At 45.4% G+C, this 21,656-nt stretch overlaps 1 protein-coding gene across 1 annotated transcript in view; it reads left to right on the forward strand.

The window, feature by feature from the left end:
• ppm1h (protein phosphatase, Mg2+/Mn2+ dependent, 1H) overlaps window positions 1-21,656 on the forward strand; it is an 83,396-nt gene that overhangs the window by 14,195 nt on the left and 47,545 nt on the right. Inside the window, exons 2-3 of the mRNA XM_072435519.1 lie at window positions 1,754-1,907; window positions 13,729-14,085. Coding sequence (XP_072291620.1) covers window positions 1,754-1,907; window positions 13,729-14,085 — 511 coding nt within the window. The remainder of the gene's footprint in view (window positions 1-1,753; window positions 1,908-13,728; window positions 14,086-21,656) is intronic.

Here is a 21,656-nt window from a genome sequence, read left to right on the forward strand (position 1 = left end):
TCATTAAAAGGCATAAAATGATTTAATTAAAAAAGTCTCTGTGTTTTCTTCCACAGGAGCAAAGTTGTTGAAAGCCTTTTTTCCTTTCTCTGTGTTGACACGATGGGATTGTAAGATAAAAATGCTACTACTGATTCTACTACTGCTTGTATCACAACCTAAAGTTCATGACCAAAAATTATATATATTTCTAAAAAGTGTGACAAATGGAGCGGGTAGATAATAGTAGTCTGTGAAGTATACTTTTATTAAACGGCAGCTCCTGAGGCCATGGCAATTACTGTTACGTCAAGAGAATTATCCAAGAATGCTTTTCAGGGAAGTATATATGATTACAGGTAAATTGTTATTTGAAAAGGCCCCTTGCCCCTCCAGGTGGGTGGGTCCCTGCCTCAAGGGGAGGAGTGTTTCAGGGTCTTGTTCACAAGGAGAAGGAAGGGAGGACGGAGCATGAGATTGAAAGGCGGATCAGTGCAGCGTCTGCAGTGATGCGGTCGCTGTATTGAAGTGTTGTGAAGAAGGAACTGAGAAAGGATGAGGAGCTCAGAGTAGAGCCACTGCCCCTCCACGTGGAGAGGAGCTGGATGCCTCCTTGGGGAGGGACTATGTTTCTCTGTGGCTTGGGAACGCCTCGGGATCCTCCTGGAAGTGTCTCTGCTCTGTGACCTGGACCCCTATAAAGCATCAACCAAAAAAATAAATAAGGGGGATGTTTTTTTTCCCAAAAAATATTGGCGCTGCTTTTGACCTAATACAAATTAAATGTTTTAAATATAAATTGTTCTTTTTTGTAGATCAAGAAAACGTTTAAATTGTGACTTTTGAAAAATGAATATTTTCTGATCACTTAACTTCTTTTCTTTATAATCTTGTACTATATATTGTATTTGTACTATATTGTACTACGTATTCTGAGACCAGAGTGGACTGGTTCTGTGAGCAGTGTTGTTGATCAGCGTGAGCCTGTCTGAGCAGCTGCAGGTGTACTGCGGTCATGTACTGTGTGTACTCTTGTGTACTCTTTGTACTGTGTAGCTGGAGGAGTCTAAAAAGAGCTGTTTATTCAGTGCATGTGTCAGCAGCAGACTTTGTTTATCTGAGAACAGCACTGGGTCTTTAGTTAATAAAGCAAAGGACTCGTGCACTACAGGGAACTTCCTTTCCATGGTAACGATACACTGTGTAACCTTTATGGTTTCTGCATCATTCTATGGAATAGTTATTGCATTGCTTGGAATGCTCCACAGTATGACATTAAACTTATCATTCCTGCATTTATTCAACTACAGATGATTTGATGAAAAAACATGCATTGTTGCAGTGAGCAGGGTCGACTCTACATTTTATGCATTACTGTGGAACATTTCAAGCAAAACAGAACATTTGTCTGTAAGGCCCATGTACTTGTTTCCCATCACCCACAGTCCCAAACTGTCAAATGTAAAGTGTATTCTCTACGTTAAGTTAAGGAACACGTTGTTATTATTATTATTATTATTATTATTATTATTATTATTCCTTCAATGTCTGAACTCTTCTCCGAACCCAATTGGTTAAGGTACACTTTATTGTCTCCATGTGGTTGAAAATGTGTCCTCTGAACTTGACCCATCGTTCACTGCTGGAGCTAAACGTGTCAGGAGAAATGCAGCGTCCTTGTTCTAGACTTGGCCCGGATCTTAATCAACAGAACATAATGTCAAATGAAACAACCATTGTCCCTGTTGCTAAGCCCTGTTGTGTGTGTGCGCAGGGTGATCAACGCGGGGAAGAGCGCCCTGAATGAGGACCAGGCCTGCTGTGAGGTGATGAGGGTGAAGAGGAGGAGCACAAGCACTCGCTCGCCCTCGAGGAGAAGGAGGTCGTCCCTGCCCAACGGAGACGGACTCAGCGTAAAGGACGACACGGTCAGTCTCGCCGTAGCATGGCATTAGTGATAGAGTTACCGTAATTTCCGGACTATAAGTCGCACCAGAGTATAAGTTGCACCAGCCAAAAAATTCATAATAGTGAAGAAAAAAACATACGTTGCACTGGAGTATGAAATGCGGTTGAAAGTGTGAAAATAACAAATAATATCACATATAAGTTGCTCCGGAGTATAAGTATAAGTCGCACCCCGGCCAAAACTATGAAAAAAGGTGCGGAAAATACGGGGTAAGTAGAGATGGTCCAACACCAACATTTCTACACTTACTCTTCAATGAAAAAAGGCGGAACAATCATTTTTGGCACTCGATATTTATTGTGCATCCAATTTCTAACTATAAATGGCACCTTTTTTCATAGTTTTGGCTGGGGTGCGACTTATACTTATACTCCAGAGCGACTTATAAGTGATATTATTTGTTATTTTCACACTTGCAACCTTATTTCATACTCCAGTGCAACTTCTATATTATGCATTTTTTTGGCTGGTGTGACCTATAGTCCGGAAAATACAGTAGTTTTTTGTTGTATGATAAGATTTGAGTGTTGCATTAGTAACTTCTTTAATTATAGATACTAAACCACTAAAGGATTTCAGTCTACCATTTATTTATGGCCGTGGCTGCAGAGCCGCGGTGCGATCAAATAGCCCAGCAGTTAGTTTCGGGAGCCGCGGCACAAAATAACATGGCAGTTTCGCAGCTCTGTAGACACTCCCTTTATTTATTGCAACTCGTGTCTTTAAACAATATTTAGAACACATTTCTAAATAATTTACTGAGATTATTCTGCTTTAGAGTGTTTTTGTCAGTAGGAAAGGTGTTTTTTGTGAAATTTCCCGTAGCAACATATCACACAGAAGGAAACAGAAGGCCTTAGAGCAAAACCACCAAACATATTCATTGATAGTAGTGACAGAGAACATAGACGAGGACGCAAACTACCACGCAATTTCTGTCTTTCGCGTACTTCTATTGCGTTCTTAAAACCCTTCACGTGATAAAAAACACTTTCATAATGTGAGTTTTTAAAAGTGCGCCGAGTCCTTGGATGTCCTCCGTCTCTGTTGGGAGCCGCTTGACCGGTCGTTCTGTCCCTTCAGCACTTTTTAAGCCCGAGATTTCACACAACACTGCAGCTTTCCTCTGAACAGCGGTCACTTCTGCTTACGACTACAAACCCAATATGTTTCACGGTGAACTGCCGCCTCCACATAACGTACCGTACAGTTGCAAGAAATTCGATGCGTTTCGCTTTTAGTCCGGCTACTTCTGACGCTATTCCCACCACTGCGACCGCTCAGTTTGTTCAATGTTATTCTTGGTAAAACAGCAGTAAAATAAATCATTAGATGTGCCAGAACTGTAGTGTACAGTAACATATTGGTTAAAAGACAAGGTTATGTGATCCATCATAGGTTTACTTCTGCGAGCCTTATTTTACATCGTAGTTTTGGGTTTATAGTGGGAGAGCGCTGAAGGTTGGTAGTTCGATGCCAACTCCCTGCTGCACCGCTCTCTCTCTCACCTGGAAAAGCCTGGCAGCTCTGTGAGGATCCTGTTCTTTGATCACTCCAGCGCCTTCAACACCATCCAGCCGCTGCTCCTGAGGGACAAGCTGGAGACGGCTGGTGTGGAGTATGACCTGGCAAAGTGGATCCTGGACTACCTCACAGACCGACCCCAGTTTGTGAGAGCCCGAGACTGTGTGTCTGACACTCGGACCTGCAGTGTGGGGGCGCCCCAGGGCACTGTCCTCGCGCCCTTTCTCTTCACCCTTTACACTGCAGACTTCAGACATGACACGGACAGCTGTGTCCTGCAGAAGTTCTCTGATGACTCTGCCATCATCGGACTCATCACGGACGACGATGATGCGGAGTACAGAGGACTGGCGCAGGACTTTGTGGACTGGTGTCAGTGGAACCACCTCCTCATCAACGCGGGGAAGACCAAGGAGATGGTGGTGGATTTCCGCAGACGCCACCCCACTGCCCCCTCACCAGTGAACATCCAGGGACGGGACATTGAGAGAGTGGACTCATACAAGTACCTGGGTGTTCATCTGAACCACAAACTGGACTGGACTCATAACACAGAGGCACTGTACAGGAAGAGCCAGAGTCGGCTCTACCTCCTGAGGAGACTCAGGACTTACGACTCTGTGGTGGCATCAGCTCCTGTAGGTGTGGTCTGCTGGAGCAGCAACATCACAGAGAGGGAGAGGAGGAGGCTGGACAAAGCTCTGTCCTGGGCTGCGTTCTGGACTCGGTGCAGGAGGTGGGGGACAGAAGGGTCCTGGCTAAACTCACATCTATGGTTGACCATGAGTCTCACCCCCTGCAGGACACTGTCCGCTCTGGAGAGCAGCTTCAGTGAGAGACTGGTCCAACCTCGCTGTGTGAAGGAGACGTTTCACAGGTCTTTCCTTCTGCTGCTGTCAGACTCTACAACAAACACAGTTAGCCCTGAACATCATTCATCTTCATGTGCAATACTGTGACATAATGTCAATCATCCCTGGTGCAATATTTTCTGTCCATATAGCAGCTGTAAGAGAGTGTAAGAGTTTTTTTATAAGAGTTTTTTTAATAAGTTATCTGTTTTTCTGATTATACTTCTGTGTCTAATCTGTTTCTGTGCCTAATCTTTGTTGCAACACTAGAATTTCCCCATTGTGGGACAAATAAAGGTTATGTTATCTTAACTCCGGGCTGTGCATCGTTTTGCCAATGTTTGTAGATTATAGTTTTGGAATGAATGAAAGCGGCGTTATTTAAGATAAGATAAGATATTCCTTTATTGTCCCACATGGGGAAATTTCATTGGTGCAACGCAGGTAGATACAGAGGTAGATACAGAAGAACAGATCACTTATAGGAAGTCTGAAAAAACACTTTCAGTAGAAGATCTCCTATAAACAAATAAAAACTCCCATAGACAAATAAATAAATAAATACCATTGCATGTGATCCCGACAGTAATTGCACATGAATGTGTCACGACAGCACATAGATTGCACATGAATTTCACAGTAATTGCACATGAATTGCACATGAATTCCAACAGTAATTGCACATATGACAGAATTGCACATCAGTATTAGGTTAGGTCAGTATTGCGACGGGATAACGTGACGATCTCCGGGTAAGACGACAGTTCTCCGCAGTTTCATGAGTTCCTCCTTTGTGGAAACGCGGTACGGCGCCGGCCGGGGGGCGGGGCCGGAGCCGGGGGGCGGGGCCGGAGCCGGGGGACTCAGAGCCAAGACACATCGCAACGAGACGACGAAAACACTCAATCCAGCCGAATAAAGTCAAAACAAGTTAATTTAAAGCGATTCCAGTGCGTGTCCCGATCGTTCGTGAAGTTCCTCTTTCATATAAACGTGTATATAAACGTGTACCGACGACACGCCGTACTTTAGCGCGGCCGGAGGGCGCGGGGGGGGGGGGCTGGTGGGCTCGCTCGGAGCTAGCTCACGTCACAACAACACAACGAACGCAACGAAAAACGCTCAAATCCAGCCGAAAAAAGTCAAAACAAGTTAATTTAAAGCGATTCCAGTGCGTGTCCCGATCGTTCGTGAAGTTCCTCTTTCATATAAACGTGTATATAAACGTGTACCGACGACACGCCGTACTTTAGCGCGGCTGGAGGGCGCGGGGGGGGGGGCTGGTGGGCTCGCTCGGAGCTAGCTCACGTCACAACAACACAACGAACGCAACGAAAAACGCTCAAATCCAGCCGAAAAAAGTCAAAAACAGTTGAATTAAAAAACTATTCCAGCGCGTGTCCCTATCGTACAGTAAAATAGAAAAAACATATTAACTATATTTACAAAATATAGGAGATAAAGCACAATAAGTTGTTGTTGTTGTTGTTGTTTTATGGCGGTTGGCATCCGAGTGTTGCATTACCGCCAGACTTTATTCCTCAGACGTTTCGTAGTCCTCAGACTCTGTCGTAGGCCGTAAAAGTACTCCTCCCATTGCTTTGGCGTACAAAGCCCATGAGGTCATGATGTGTTTTTGTGACTAGAATAGTTGTTGTGTCAGAGACCAACCGGCTTTATTCCAGGGAGACTCTTCTTCACCTTCCTCGCCCTCTTCGACGTTCGGTTAGAAGTCCTTCTTCCATCACTTTGGCGTTTCTAGGCCCACGAAGTCCAAGCGCGTTAGGACATCCTCTTGCTCCTCATCCTCGGCTCAGTCTCCAACACCCCCCACCTCTATAAACGTTTACCCAGCCCTGTGCTACATAAGTAAGCAACCACAGCCTGACACAAACCCTGTGACTGGATCGCCAGAACGTTCCGCAGATTGAACTCCCGCCCATTATTCCGAAACCACAAGGCCAACCCGGCCCTTTCCCTATCATAAGCCTCACAGCAAATCAGCACATGCTCGACAGTCTCTGGCACCTGACAGTGACCACACAGACCGGTCGGATGTTTGCCTATCCTACTCAGTGACCAATTGAGTCCAGTATGGCCAATCCTCATGCGGGCGAAGGCCCTTTCCTCCCACGCGTTCCTGCCCATAGACCCGCAAGGACCCACACTACCCTGTATGTGATAGAGATGCCGTCCAGTAACACAGTGGCTCCAAAATTCCTGCCAAAGGCCGACCACATGACTCTTGATAACGGGCTTGATTTCAGACTTGCCCAACTCAACCGCCACATCAATTGATGGCCGCCGAAGGGAACGTTTAGCCAGTGCATCAGCCATTTCGTTACCATCCACCCCCACATGCGCAGGGACCCAAATGAAGGAAACCCTCACATCCTTCCTGGACAGGGAGAGCATCAGACAGAAGATGCCATTCAACACATCCTGTCTGCAATCCGATTTCCCAGATTTAATGCTTTGCAATGCAGAAAGGCTGTCAGAGGCCACCACAATGCCGCAACACTGCAAAGCAGATTCCGCCCATTCCAACGCCAACCGTATCGCTATGAGTTCCGACGTGAAAACAGAAAGGCGATCTGTCAACCTCTTCTTGACCGCTAGCCCCAGGTCAGGCACAAAATAAGCGGCGCCAGTACGCCCACTCTCAGGATCCCTAGACCCGTCGGTATAAATAAACACATCACCTGAGTGCTTATCGATGATCGCTTGAACGGCAAACTGCGGTGCCCTCCCAGCGACTCCTCTAAGCTTGCCATGCAAGCTAACATCAACAGGAGCCGGGACAAACTTCCACGGAGCTATAGCAGACAAAGCCACCGACAGGCTCACACGCAGATCACCAACCCCCGCAAGCCGCGCCTTCGCATTTCCTACCTGGCTGAAAACCATACCGCCAGCCTCACTCTGCCCCCCATCAACCCTGAGAAAGTCCCTCACCGGGTGAGAGCTCGTATGACCTTGCACATTCACCCAGTAAGCCAACAGAAGTTCTAGCCTCCGGAGCCGTAACGGCAATTCCCCCAACTCAACCTGCAGCGCCGAGACAGGGGAGGTCCTAAAAGCCCTACAGCAGATGCGCAAGGCCTGGGCTTGCTCCACATCAAGCTTCTTTAAGTTAGTCTCAGCCGCAGACATGTAGGCTATACAGCCATAATCAATAGCCGCCCTCATGACGGCCCGATAAATACCCAGGAGCGACCTTCTGCTGGCCCCCCAGTGCTGGCCGGATAGACAACGAAGCAAGTTATTCACCCTTTTGCATTTACCACTGACCTCATCAATGTGCCGACGCCAACTAAGCCTCTCGTCAAAGGTGACCCCCAAGAACCTCACCTCCCTGACCTGTTCGAGCACCTGCCCATGCAGTCGAAGGGAGACGTCCCTATGCCCATTGAAGAAACAGATCACTTGAGACTTCCGTACGGACAGTTTAAACCCCCACTTCAGGGTCCACTGCTCCACCTGCTGTATTGCCCTTTGCAGTTTCGCCTCGTAAAACCGGAGATTCCTCCCTCTCACCCATAGAGCGCCATCGTCAGCATAAAGGCTCCTCCCAACAGACCCATCCACGTCGTCAAAGATGTCCTTAATCATAACATTGAACAAGATAGGGCTACACACACTCCCCTGCGGGATCCCATTCTCCACCCCATAGACCCCAGAGTAAGCAGCGCCCACTCTGGTTTGGATACGCCGGCCAGACAGAAAGCTCCGGACCCAGTTAAACAGTTTACCCTTCACACCACACTTCCGCAGCTTAATGAGGAGCCCATCCTTCCAAACCATATCGTACGCCTTCTCCACATCAAAGAGCACCGCAATAACCTTTTCTTTCTGAGCCCTGGCCAGCTGGATATCAGATTCCAAACACAACACGGAATCCATGGTGTTCCTGCCCCTACGGAAACCACTCTGGTGCGCAGGAAGCAAACCCCGACTCTCCAAGAAGTAATCCAACCGCTCGGTAACCATGCGCTCCATCGTTTTCCCGAGCTGCGACGTCAAGGCAATCGGCCTATAACTTGAAGGGTCAGACGCTGGCCTACCCGGCTTCAGAACCGGCACCACCGTAGACTGTTTCCACGCAGATGGAACACAACCTGAATCCCAAACACGGTTGAAAAGACCCAGGACTAGCCCAAGCGTGTCATCAGTCAAATGAGAGAGCATGTCATAGCACACCTCATCTCTACCCGGGGCTGTCTGTTTCGCCTTAGAAAGTGCTCTCCTTAGCTCAAACAAACTAAACGGAAGGTCAAGGTCATCTTGAGTCGAAGGCTGGTGCCCAATCAGCTCAGAATTCTGGGCCAAAGTACTCTCCCTGTAGTGCCTTTCCGCAGGTGAGAGATTGTCAGAGCTGTGCACCGACACAAAGGTGCTGGCCAACAGTTCAGCTTTGTCAACGTCGCTGACTGCTTCAACACCATTCAGTACTAGGACCGGGGTCCCATGACGGCGCTCAACCCCATGCATCCGCTTAATCATCCCCCAAACATCCCCGAGACGCGTTTCTCTCCCAATTTTGGAACAATACCGCCTCCAATAGGCACTCTTGGCCGTTCTCACAGTTTTCCGCACAACAGCGCGGGCCCTCTTGTAGTCAATGAGGGCACCCTCAGTGTGGGCAACCCTTAGCCGGAGAAACGCCGCATTTCTCGCCCTAACAGCATGACCACATGCTTCAGTCCACCACGGCACCCGCTTCCTATGTCCACTACCACCACTCTTAGGAATCGTGCCTACCGCTGACTGCGTGATGAGCGAGACAATTGCACTATTGAGATCATCCACCTGAGTCAATCCTCCTTCCTGCAGAACCCTAGAACCATCATCAGCTTTCCTCAGGAAAGCCCCCCAGTTCGCCCTTGCCAACTGCCACCTCTGGATCCTCGTCCCCCTGACCACACAGCTCCCAAAGCCAATCACGGTGCGGACTAGATAGTGATCGCTACCAAAAGAAAGATTACCAAGAACCTCCCAACTACAAACACCAGCTAACTCCTTGGACACAAGTGTAAGATCTATTGCACTTTCCGCACCGGTCCCCATATCATAGCGGGTCCCACCCCCATCATTCAGACAAACCAACTCCCTTTGATTGATAAAACCCTCTACCACCTGCCCATGCCTATCGGTACCACTACCGCCCCACAAAGCGCTATGCGCATTAAAATCCCCACACCACACGGCCTTTCCCCGAACATCCTTACCGATACTATGCAAGGACTCTAACGTTAACTCACCACACGGATTATAAAGGTTAACCACAGTAACAGCTTCACCACCCCGCCAGACCCTCACCGCCAGGGCCTCCGGCGCTTTACTCACACTGACAACAACGTAATTTAGGTCATCTCGGACAAACACAGCCACACCTCCGCCTCTACCCTGCTCCCTATCATTCCTAACACACACATACCCTTGTATCCCAAAACCCCACCCAGGTCGTAACCAAGTCTCCTGCACGCACATAACGTGAGGCTTGTTCAACAAGGTAGAGACAAAATGCTTAAATTCCTGGCCATTAGCACGAAGACTACGCGCATTCCATTGCAAGACAACCACCGCCATTATGAGCCCCCGGAACCTGACGGCGCATCGGGAGCCCCCCCACTCCCACTGCCAGAATGGGGCAGGGCGCCCTCCCGCAGCGCATCCTCTATCTCCGTCCACTCGGGGCCCCCAGCTCCAAAGTACTTCCCTGCAGCCTTAGCGATGATCTTAGTCTTTTCGGATCTCTTCTTGGTTTGCCCAGTACAGTTAATCACTTCCACTATAAAGAGGAAGAAATCTTTCCTCTTCACAACCAGTACATCCTCCGCACCCACAGGGCCTCTGCCCGTGGAAGGCACACTCACAGGCATCCCAGTGAGGACCTCCCCCTGGCCGCGGGCAACGCTGCCCCCTCCCCTGTCGCCTAGGACACCAGCAGCACTGGCAGCCCCCACTGCATCCACCGTCACCTGACTACCAGACACCTTCTTGACCGCATCCGCGTAGGATATGCCTTGAGAGGCTCTAACTTTTTGCACCTCAGCAGCCCTCTTGCTGAACACGCATCCCCCGTAGGCAGAGCTATGCTCTCCCCCACAGTTACAGCACTTGAGTTTTGCTCCGTCGTCACACTTCCCATACTCGTGGTCTCCTGCACATTTACCACACTTCTGCTTCCCTCTACAGACCGCTGCAATATGCCCAAAGCGCTGGCACTTGAAGCAACGCAGGGGCGGCAGAACATATGGGCGTACGCCATAGCGCATGTACCCAACGCACACCACACGAGGCAGGATCCCACCTTCAAATCTAATCATTATTGTGTGAGAAAGAAGAGAGAGCGTTTACACCGGGCTGCCAGCTGTACCAGCGCCTTATGACGTATGTGAGTTAGATCAAACAAGGAACTGGTTGTGTTCACGTGCACGGAAGAAAAGTTGATCGTTATCTGATTTCTGGGCTGATCAGATTACTGGGAAGTCATAGTGGCTGCGTTCACACGCTCACTCAGATTTAAAAGATTGATAAAAAGACAGCAAAATCATCTTATTTCTTTCTGATCATGATCCCTTTGTTTGCTCGCATCAGATTTAGCGGTCTGCATGTCATTTAAATAATCTTAATTAGGTATTATAATCAGATTTTCTTGAACGTAGGTTAATCAATCCGACGCGAGTAATCTGAGTTCTTTCTGATTGTTCACAATCTGGACAATTTGGCAGAAAAGTAAACTAATGACAAAGATTGAAAGAGTTGTTTAAACGTCATTGTACTTTGTCTTTCAAATACAACAATATTACTCTTTAAAAATCCAATTAACTTGCCACGTATCACCAGGGTGTTTTTGGTGATCAGATTTATTTCGTGCAGGTAAACACGCGCTAAAAATCTGATCTAGTTTGGGGATTTTTCTTGTTCTGATTTAATGGCTGTACCCACTGTAGCACGTTTGTCTCGCAGCTTTAGTACACATAAGCGCTGGTGGTACGAGGTTCTTTCGGTCTGTATTCGAGGCTCTTCAGGCAGTGCCCCGTGACTCACTGCTGCAGATGTACCAGGCCTAGAAGCGACGCTGCTCCTGATATTATATTTAGAACAAGCTCAGCACAAAACCAATGCACTCTTTGTATCACTGTGTCTGAAAGAGATTTGTAAACTATGCAGCCAAAACTTGTGTAGAAGATGTGAACTAGGGCTGCATAATATATCGCTAAAGTGTTGATATTGCAATGTTGTCTGAGGCAATAATCGATATTGTAACAAATGTATCGCAGTAACGCCAAGGTCCTCCAGAAAATGATGTTTTTTTTTATATTTGAAGAACGGGTCGTGGGCCAGAACATCGTGTTTGGACGGCCTGAAGTCTCCATCACAATTATTTTAGTAGTAGACTAGTTAAATTATTATTTACTGTCATACTGTCATTTACTATCACTAAATACTGTCATATTCATGTGCAATTACTGTCATACTCATACGCAATAATGCCATATTCATGTGCAATACTCATACGCAATAATGTCATATTCATGTGCAATACTCATACGCAATAATGCCATATTCATGTGCAATACTCATACGCAATAATGTCATATTCATGTGCAATACTCATACGCAATAATGTCATATTCATGTGCAATACTCATACGCAATAATGTCATATTCATGTGCAATACTCATACGCAATAATGTCATATTCATGTGCAATACTCATACGCAATAATGTCATATTCATGTGCGTATAACTGCTGTAAATAAGAGTGTTTATTTTGCCACTATTATTAGTATTATTTTGTCTTATGTTATCTATTTTTTTCTTTTTCTTTTTTCCCTCTGTTCCTTGTTAAGAATATGAGATGTTATGTCTATAGGAGTTTTTATTATAATTTTTTTTCTTAAAGCTTCCTATAAGTTACCTGTTCTTTTTCTTCTGTATCTACTTGCGTTGCAACACCAAAATTTCCCCTTGTGTGGACAGATAAAAGCTATCTTATCTCATCTTATCTTATAGTCGACTGTAGTCACAATTAATGGATAAACCGTTGCAGCCCTATTCTGGATATTGTGATTGGACCATCACAAATGTTTAACAGAAAAACATCTCCTCAAGTTGTCCCTGAAAGCACAGGTGAAGTGGAGCTACCGAGCTTTCAAAAACCGGTGCACTTGACCCGTCTGAAACACATCGGACACGTTTTGAAGGTTTGTGTGGATGGAACAGATCAGAGTACTCTTCATGTGGGCTCTGGGGCTTTGCAGAGGAACAAAGTGGTGTGAAACGCAAACTAGAGTGGGTCTATCAAAAGACACGGGGACAAAGAGAGCGCGCGGCCACATCACAGAAGCTTCACCCAGGTGCTACAAGCTCACGGAGACGCTTTCATCACAGTCGGCCTTCATCCGGCTGTACACAGAAAAACATGTACGCAGGAGTACAACTGGCACTGTGGGAGACTGCTGTATTTGTATTCTCTAAACCCTGTGACGATCTGCTGTTTTCATTTGATTTTGATCTGCTATGATTGATTTCTGTGTTTTTCCACCGCCATCTCCTCCTAGTGGTCAGTCTCTGTCATGGTTTGAGTGATTGACAGGTGGCTTTGACCAATCACAGTAAAGCGTGAGCTCACAGCAGAAGCAGGTGATTATGTAAACTGCTTGAATCATGATGGTGTTTGTCAAAATTCTTGTATCGAAATCAAAAACTAAGCAGATTTATGCGGTCTTCAGGAGGTAACCATGAATATCTGCTTCACTGTGATTGGTTAGAGCCACCTGTCACTCACTTAGAGCACTACAAAGGCAGATCAATGCAAGGTGTGGGTCATTGTGTTAAAATGGTACAATTATGGACCCACAAGGTTCTCTTACATTATTAACTCACTGGGGTTGGTATTGTACATTTTATTTTGTAACTTTACAGAGTGCTAGTGCATTGGGTTCAGAGTTCACCCACAAACCGAAGGGTTGTCAGTTCAAATCTTGTCCAAGGCCACTATTGTTTACCAGTGTTATTGTCCCAGCTCCCGTCACAGATAAGATAAGCTACAAATCTTCAAAAAGTATATTGTTACATTATGTCTTACCCAGGTCTAAACTAGGGCTAAACTAAGTCTATGTGAGTTCAAAAATGTGAATAAAATAGATTCTATTTATTATTATAATAAGTTATATCGAAATATAGCTGATTTGGAGATTTGGGGGGAAAGATAGGGGCTGCAGAAAGAATTGAATAAAATGTTTTTACGTTTTCACACAAAAAAATAATTTAAAAAAATTAACAAATACTCATCAACCACACCCTTTACTGGCACGTTATTACACATTTCTGACAGAGAGCCTTTATTGTTTGCTGGGACAGTAAAAATGTTGACGTTTGTACTCCTCCCTCAGGACGCTTCCCTTGAGGACCTCCCCTTCCACTACTGGGCCCTGTTCGACGGTCACGCGGGCTCCGGCGTGGCTGTCATGGCGTCTCACCTGCTCCATCACCACATCGCTCTGCACCTCCAGGAGGTCATGGACATCCTGGCCACGCCCGATTTGACGCCCCCTACCTGTCTGGGGGAGGAGCCTCTGAACCAGCACCTGGGCCCCGCTCAGAAGGGCCTGAGCCGGGCCGTGTCGCTCCGGGGCGCGGCTGGGGCCCCGGGGTCGCCCCACACGCCGCCTGCACGCTTCTTTAGCGAGAAGAAGGTTTCACAGGAGAGCCTGGTCGTCGGGGCGATCGAGAACGCGTTCAAAGACATGGTGAGTGTCAGAACTTATCCACATACTTTAAATAAAAGTACCCCAACTTAAGTATGGCATTAAACTTATCTGTGTGCATGGTTTTTAAAGGATTTTCTCAGCTATAGAAACACCAAATGCAAACCAGATACTAACAAGTTTAATGTTATATTGTGGGACATTCCAGACAAAGCAAAGCATCTTCATCTTCATTCCCTTTTAAATTATGAAATTTATATCCAAGATTCAAATTATTATTATTATGTAAATTCAACGGTAAGAAAATAAAACAGGTCCCTTATATTAATTTCATATTTTTTCATCAACATATAACTGAATTTAATAAGATGGTTAAGCAGTTTGTATAACATTGGTTTGAATAAATATGATTTATATTTATCAAACTGTGAACAACTCAACATTGCAATTGTTAACAGTACAATACTTAATATTTATGGTAAATTAATTATGTTATTTTATTTTAATGATAATTACATTGATTGATCATATTTACCTTAACTTAAATGCATATGTATGTTAATCAGGAGGTTTACACTATTTATCTGCATATTTCATATTTCAAAACACCACTGTTGTCAGTAGAAAGGAGTGAAACAGTTTAAATAAGGCTAAAAACAAGACGTGCACGTGTTCCCCGTTCTCTCCCTGTTCTAACTGTTCCCTGTCGTTTCCTCCCAATAACCAGTATCTCCCAAAAATGGTTAATTTGTTCAAACTCATAGTAATGTAGCTGTATGTACCATTACATAGGCTTAGGAAGAGTACAAGGAAACAAGTAGATGTTTAAAAGGATTTATTGAGAAGGTTGTGGTGTAAGTTGACCTGCAACAGAAAAGAGAATGTAACTGTTGGTTAATCAAAATTAGATTATACCTTACCTGATGTGTCAGCCATTTTAGGTGCGCCAGACAAAAGAGTCCCCAGGGAGACGGAGCACCTTAAGTAGGTTCCGGGGCAGAACATTGGGGGAAAATAGGAGGGGTGTTTTAGGGAATTGACTGTTTTAGAATATATGTTGAGATTGAAATTGTGCACAGTAAATTAAATAAAGAATATATTTTTGTATTTAATTGAAGTATGTATAGTGACACTGTTTTTCTACAGTTAGCTTTTATCTGTGCGGTTTTAGGAAGATTGAAACTTACCTGGTCCTCGGAGTAGGAGGGTCCAGTTAACCCAGTGGCCTATAAAAGGCGCCTGGCGGCAGTTGCTCGTGTCTTGCTGCTGTGTGAACATGTTGCTGTATTTTAAACCAGTTTCTTGTTTGTAAATCACTGTAAAATAAATGCACGTGGATCTGCATCATCTAAACCGTCTCAGCTCTGCTCTGTCCTCGTCAATGCCGCTGAGGTTGCTATCCGGGCGTAACAATTGGTGTCAGAAGCTGGGGCCCAGGCAGCAGAGTAACTGAAGATGAGTACAAGAAGAAGAGTGCAGATTGATCAACACAATGATCCAGATGTGGGGACAAGTGAAGCTGCTGACCAGGGGACTGAAGCAACTTGTAACCCTGTGGACAAGTTTGAAGAGTTGACTGCGCTGGTAAGGACACTCGCACAGTCGCAGGCAGCCAGAGATCAGCGTCTTGAAAGAGAAGCAGCACAACAAGAAACAAAATGTAAAAACCTACAGCACCAAATGAGAGAAATGCAGTCTTTGGTGACTTGCGTCAGCCAAAGACGAGACTAGGAGCGGGAAATGGCTCCCTCTACAGATGAGACCGTTGATGAAGATGAAGGCCCCAGTCACTGTGAGCAGAACCGATTTTACAGAGAGATGGTGATCCACAGAGAGCCAAAGCTGTTGCCTCTGTCTCCAGACGATGACATTGAACATTTCCTCACCACTTTTGAGAGAATGGCTCAAGTCTGCAGATGGCCAAGAGATGAGTGGGCTCTCCGCCTAGTGGCTCTTCTCACAGGCAAGGCTCGCAGTGCATATGTACAAATGGACATTACTGATGCTGAAAATTATGCAAAAGTGAAAGCTGCAATATTGTCAAAATATGAAAACACATCAGAGACTTATCGTAAAAGATTCCGATCTACAGAGATCCTCCCGGATGAAACCCCAAAGGAACTGTATGTGCGACTGAAGGACCTGTTCTTAAAATGGGTCAAACCAGAAAAAAATACAAAACAGGAGATTACAGAGACATTAATTTTGGAGCAGTTCCTGCAAATGGTTCACCCAGAGCTCCAAGTTTGGATCCGCGAACGGGACCCAAAGACTGCAGAACAAGCAGCAGAGCTAGCAGAGGTTTTCCAAGCAGCAAGGAAGGGATTCAACACCACCTATGGCCACAACTCTAACCAGGCGCAGAGAAGCAAAGACCGAGAATATGGACACAGAGCTCAAGCCCAAAGTAAGTCCAATGGGGGTGAAAGGGCTTTTGGTCAGAAAAGGGCTTTGTCAAGACCTAGACACTTTACATCCAGCAATATTCAAAGGTCACACCCTGGTAACTATGTACATAGGTCCGATAGAGAAGTCAGGTGTTACGTGTGTAATGGGCTAGGTCATACCCAGTACTCTTGCCCTCTAGCCAATGAATCAAAGCCATCTCTTTACTGTGCAGTGCCTAGACCTGTTTTGCCCGGCCGTTTTGTAATAACCCAGAAAGCACATACCTCCCCAGTACTGATAAATGGTTACCGTACTACAGCTCTGTTAGATACGGGTGGGTTTCAGTCCGTGGTTTTGTCCAGTCTGGTGTCAAGGGAGAAATGGAGTGAGGATAAAACTAGCATTAGCTGCATTCATGGAGATGAACACCAGTATCCTACAGCAGAAGTCTACTTGACAGTTGGAGGTCAGACTTTTCTGATGCCAGTAGCTTTAGCTCCAAACCTACCCTTTGATGTGATTCTTGGTAATGATGTTCCAATCTTGCTGGACTTGGTGCAAGAATCAGAATCTGTCCCTGAGAACCTAAAAATACCTGAGAATTTACCAGAAAAAGCAAAGTCATCTAAAACTTTTAATATGGTTACTACAAGGGCTCAGAGTGCAAAAGAGTCCTTACAAGAGTTACCATTCTGGAGGGAAGACTTTGAGCCTGTGGGGGGAAAACCTGTTAAATCCAAGGCACAAAAAAGGCGTGAAAAGTTCAAAGTAACTGCTAGCAAACTCACAGAAATTCCAGTCAAACCCTCTCATCACATAGAGCTGGAACTTCCACCTGATGTATCCACTCTGCAAAAAGAGGATGCAACCCTAAAACCTTGGTTTCAAAAAGTGTCAGAAATTGAAGGGGTGAAACAGGGCAGCCCAGGGTGTGTAGAGGAGGCAACATACATCATTAAAGCGGGCATTTTATATCAATGCAAAGGTAATGTGCAAGCCTTAGCAGTACCAAAACCATTCAGATTCCAAATTATGGAGCTCGGACATTCAGTACCATGGGCGGGACACATGGCGTTCCAAAAAACTTTATGCAGAATTACAAGCAGATTTGTTTGGCCGGGCATATACAGTGACCTGTCAAAATTCTGTAATTCATGTGAAATATGTCAACTTGCTTCATCCCGCAAAGCCCCTAGAGCTATGTTGCAGCCTCTACCTATCATTGAAACTCCATTTGAAAGAATAGGAATGGACATTGTTGGGCCCTTAGAACGCAGCAGTACAGGGAACAAGTTCATTTTAGTAATCTGTGATTATGCAACTCGGTATCCGGAGGCTTTCCCTTTAAAAACAATTAAAGCCAGAAATGTTGCTAATTGTTTGTTACAGCACTTTTCCAGGGTGGGAATACCAAAAGAGGTTTTGACGGACTGTGGGACAAACTTTATGTCTAAATTATTACAGCAGGTTTATAAGCTCCTTGGGATTAAGGGTATTAGGACCACCCCATACCACCCCCAGACGGACGGGCTAGTTGAGCGGTACAACCAAACATTAAAAAATATGCTGCGCAAGTTTGTCTCTCACACAGGAGCGGACTGGGACCAATGGTTGCCGTATCTGCTGTTTGCATATCGTGAAGTGCCACAGGCTTCAACGGGGTTCTCACCATTCGAGTTGCTCTATGGACGTCAAGTAAGGGGGCCACTGGACCTCCTCAAAGACTACTGGGAGAACCCAACCCCCTCAGAAGAGAACGTGGTGGCTTACGTGATAAAAATGAGGCAACGTCTGGAAGATATGTCTGCATTGGCACAAGAGACTATGAAGACTTCTCAACAAAATCAGAAGACCTGGTATGACCGCAAAGCTAGAGAAAGAAGCTTTGAAGCTGGCCAGAAGGTGCTACTTCTACTCCCCACCTCCGACAGTAAACTCCTCTCCAAATGGCATGGTCCCTATGAAATCAGCAGAAGAGTGGGTAAGGTCACATATGAACTATTTATGCCTGACAGAACAAAAAAACACCAAACGTTTCATGTGAACTTGTTAAAAGAGTTTCAGTCTCGCCAGGAATCTGTCCCTCAGCTGCTGATTTGTGGGGTGCAGGATGAAGAAATACCAGAGAAGTTTATGCCTGGAAGTCTGGTTGAATCAGCAGGCATAGAGATGTCACATTTGTCTGTCTCCCAGCAGGAACAAGTGACTCCTCTCATTGACCCAGAACTGTTCAAAGACTCTCCTGGTTACACTGACCTAGTCCAGCACAACATCCGGCTAAAGAGAGAGGCTCCTCCATGTCGAAAGAGCTACAGAATTCCAGAGCGGTTGGTGCAAACATTGAAAAAGGAAATAAAATTGATGCTGGAACTAGGCATAATTGAAGTTTCAAATAGTGAATGGTGCAGTCCAGTGGTTCTGGTGCCCAAAAAGGACGGCTCTCTAAGATTTTGCATTGATTTTCGCTACTTAAATTCTGTTTCATTGTGTGATCTTTACCCAATGCCTAGAATTGACGAGCTGGTGGAGCGAGTGGGGCAGGCAAAGTACATTTCCACCTTAGACCTGAGCAAAGGCTATTGGCAGGTGGCATTGGCTCCAGAAGTCAAAGAACTGACAGGATTTAAAACTCCGTTTGGTATGTACCAATTTCGAGTGATGCCTTTTGGACTGCAGGGTGCACCAGCTACGTTTCAAAGACTAATGGACTATGTTCTGAGAGATGTTTCAGAGTTTTCAGCTGCATACTTGGATGATGTGGTTATCTACAGCCAAACCTGGGAAGAACACATGGCTCATCTGGAACAAGTCCTGCTATGCATAAAATCCGCTGGCTTAACTATCAACCCTAAGAAATGCTGTCTGGCTCAGAGAGAGATGGAGTACCTGGGTTTTGTCATTGGACATGGCAAACTTAGGCCCCAGGTGGGGAAAATGGAGGCCATCTATTCCTTCCCCATTCCAGCCACTAAGAAGAAGGTGAAAAGTTTCCTAGGTCTGGTCGGCTGGTACAGGAAATTCATTCCCCACTTTGCAGACCGCTCAGCTGTTCTAAATGACCTCACCAAATCGGCAGCACCAAGAAAGGTAAAATGGACTGACCAATGTGAGTGTGCTTTTAGGGACCTCAAGGAAGCCCTGAACAAATGCACCGTTCTGCAAACTCCGGATTTTGACAAATCCTTTATCTTACAAACTGATGCATCAGGAGTGGGCCTAGGTGGAGTTCTGTTGCAGGAGGTGGATGGAGAGAGGAGACCAGTTGTGTTTCTGAGCAGGAAGCTGTTGGACAGAGAGACCAGATATTCAACCGTGGAAAAGGAGTGCTTGGCCATGAAGTGGGCGATTGAGTCGCTGAGATACTACCTGTTGGGCCGACATTTCAGTTTGGAAACGGATCATCGTGCTCTCCAGTGGCTCCACAAAATGAAGGACTCGAATACGAGAATTGCTGGTTGGTACCTGGCTTTGCAACCATTCAACTTCTCTGTTTTCTACAAGCCTGGCAAGTCAAACATAGTTGCTGACTCACTGTCCAGAGTGTTTGAAGAGTAGATGTACTTTATCCGTAAAAGAGGGGGGAAGAAATGTAATGTAGCTGTATGTACCATTACATAGGCTTAGGAAGAGTACAAGGAAACAAGTAGATGTTTAAAAGGATTTATTGAGAAGGTTGTGGTGTAAGTTGACCTGCAACAGAAAAGAGAATGTAACTGTTGGTTAATCAAAATTAAATTATACCTTACCTGATGTGTCAGCCATTTTAGGTGCGCCAGACAAGAGTCCCCAGGGAGACGGAGCACCTTAAGTAGGTTCCGGGGCAGAACATTGGGGGAAAATAGGAGGGGTGTTTTAGGGAATTGACTGTTTTAGAATATATGTTGAGATTGAAATTGTGCACAGTAAATTAAATAAAGAATATATTTTTGTATTTAATTGAAGTATGTATAGTGACACTGTTTTTCTACAGTTAGCTCTTATCTGTGCGGTTTTAGGAAGATTGAAACTTACCTGGTCCTCGGAGTAGGAGGGTCCAGTTAACCCAGTGGCCTATAAAAGGCGCCTGGCGGCAGTTGCTCGTGTCTTGCTGCTGTGTGAACATGTTGCTGTATTTTAAACCAGTTTCTTGTTTGTAAATCACTGTAAAATAAATGCACGTGGATCTGCATCATCTAAACCGTCTCAGCTCTGCTCTGTCCTCGTCAATGCCGCTGAGGTTGCTATCCGGGCGTAACACTCATAATCAGTAATATTCCTTAAAGATGTTGTTCACTTGAAAGACTGTGGGTGGAGCTAGGGAAAAGGTGGCATTCAGCACATTTTGTACACGAAGTACTTCAAACTGCTCTAAAGAACAAGAAAAAAATGCAGTAAAGTCGCAATACAAAAAAATAAAAACATAAATAATTGTGAAATAGAACTGAGTGAGCCGATGATGAGTGACAGCTCTTAAAAGCTCATCAAAGGTGATTTAGTCTCCTTTAACTTGATAGAGTTGCTGCTCCCACATGTGACGTTTGTAGATAAAAGCTGGTGTCAGAACATGGCTCCATCTGCTCCGTGCTGCTCTAAGTGGATGCTCAGACTTATCTTTGACTGAAGGCAGAGGGGGCCACCACGGCAGCCAATCAAAACAGACTCCAGCCAATCAGCACAGAGCAGAGGGACCTTGCGGATGCAAAGTTCAGAGGTCAGCGGCCTGATCACCTCGACCGCAGCGTCAGAGTGAACTGCAGGTCATGAAGAGAATGTTAGGAAATAAAGCTCATTGTTCAGTGTAAGCAAGTCGCAATTATTCAAGTACATTTATATAAAGTTTTATACCTTCTAACATGAGGAAATATGGCAGCTAATTTCTAACTGGCCAGGGGATAAAGAATCAAAAAGAGAACCAGTCAATATAAAATGTTCATTAAAGAAATACAAAATTTTCACCTCATCAGTCAGTTTTGTACCTTCTTTGTTCACAAAGCGTGACAGATTATCTGCGGTCACAGTGTCGCTTTTAATGTTACTACTTTCCAGAACTTCATGGGATCGTTTTTTGTCCTTTCTGAGAGTTCTGTCTTTATTAATGGTGTTGTTGTTGTTGTTGTTTAATGGCGGTTAGGGACTGCAAAGGTGCATTTACCGCCACCTTCTTTATTCTTTAGACTTTTCCCCAGAAAAGTGGTATATATGGTATGGTATGGTTTGGTATATATGGTTTGGTATATATGATATGG

This window comes from Eucyclogobius newberryi, unplaced genomic scaffold (genome assembly GCF_026437365.1).
Source record: "Eucyclogobius newberryi isolate DKJ021-1_F unplaced genomic scaffold, fEucNew1.0.hap1 SCAF_7, whole genome shotgun sequence".
NCBI lineage: Eukaryota > Metazoa > Chordata > Actinopteri > Gobiiformes > Gobiidae > Eucyclogobius > Eucyclogobius newberryi.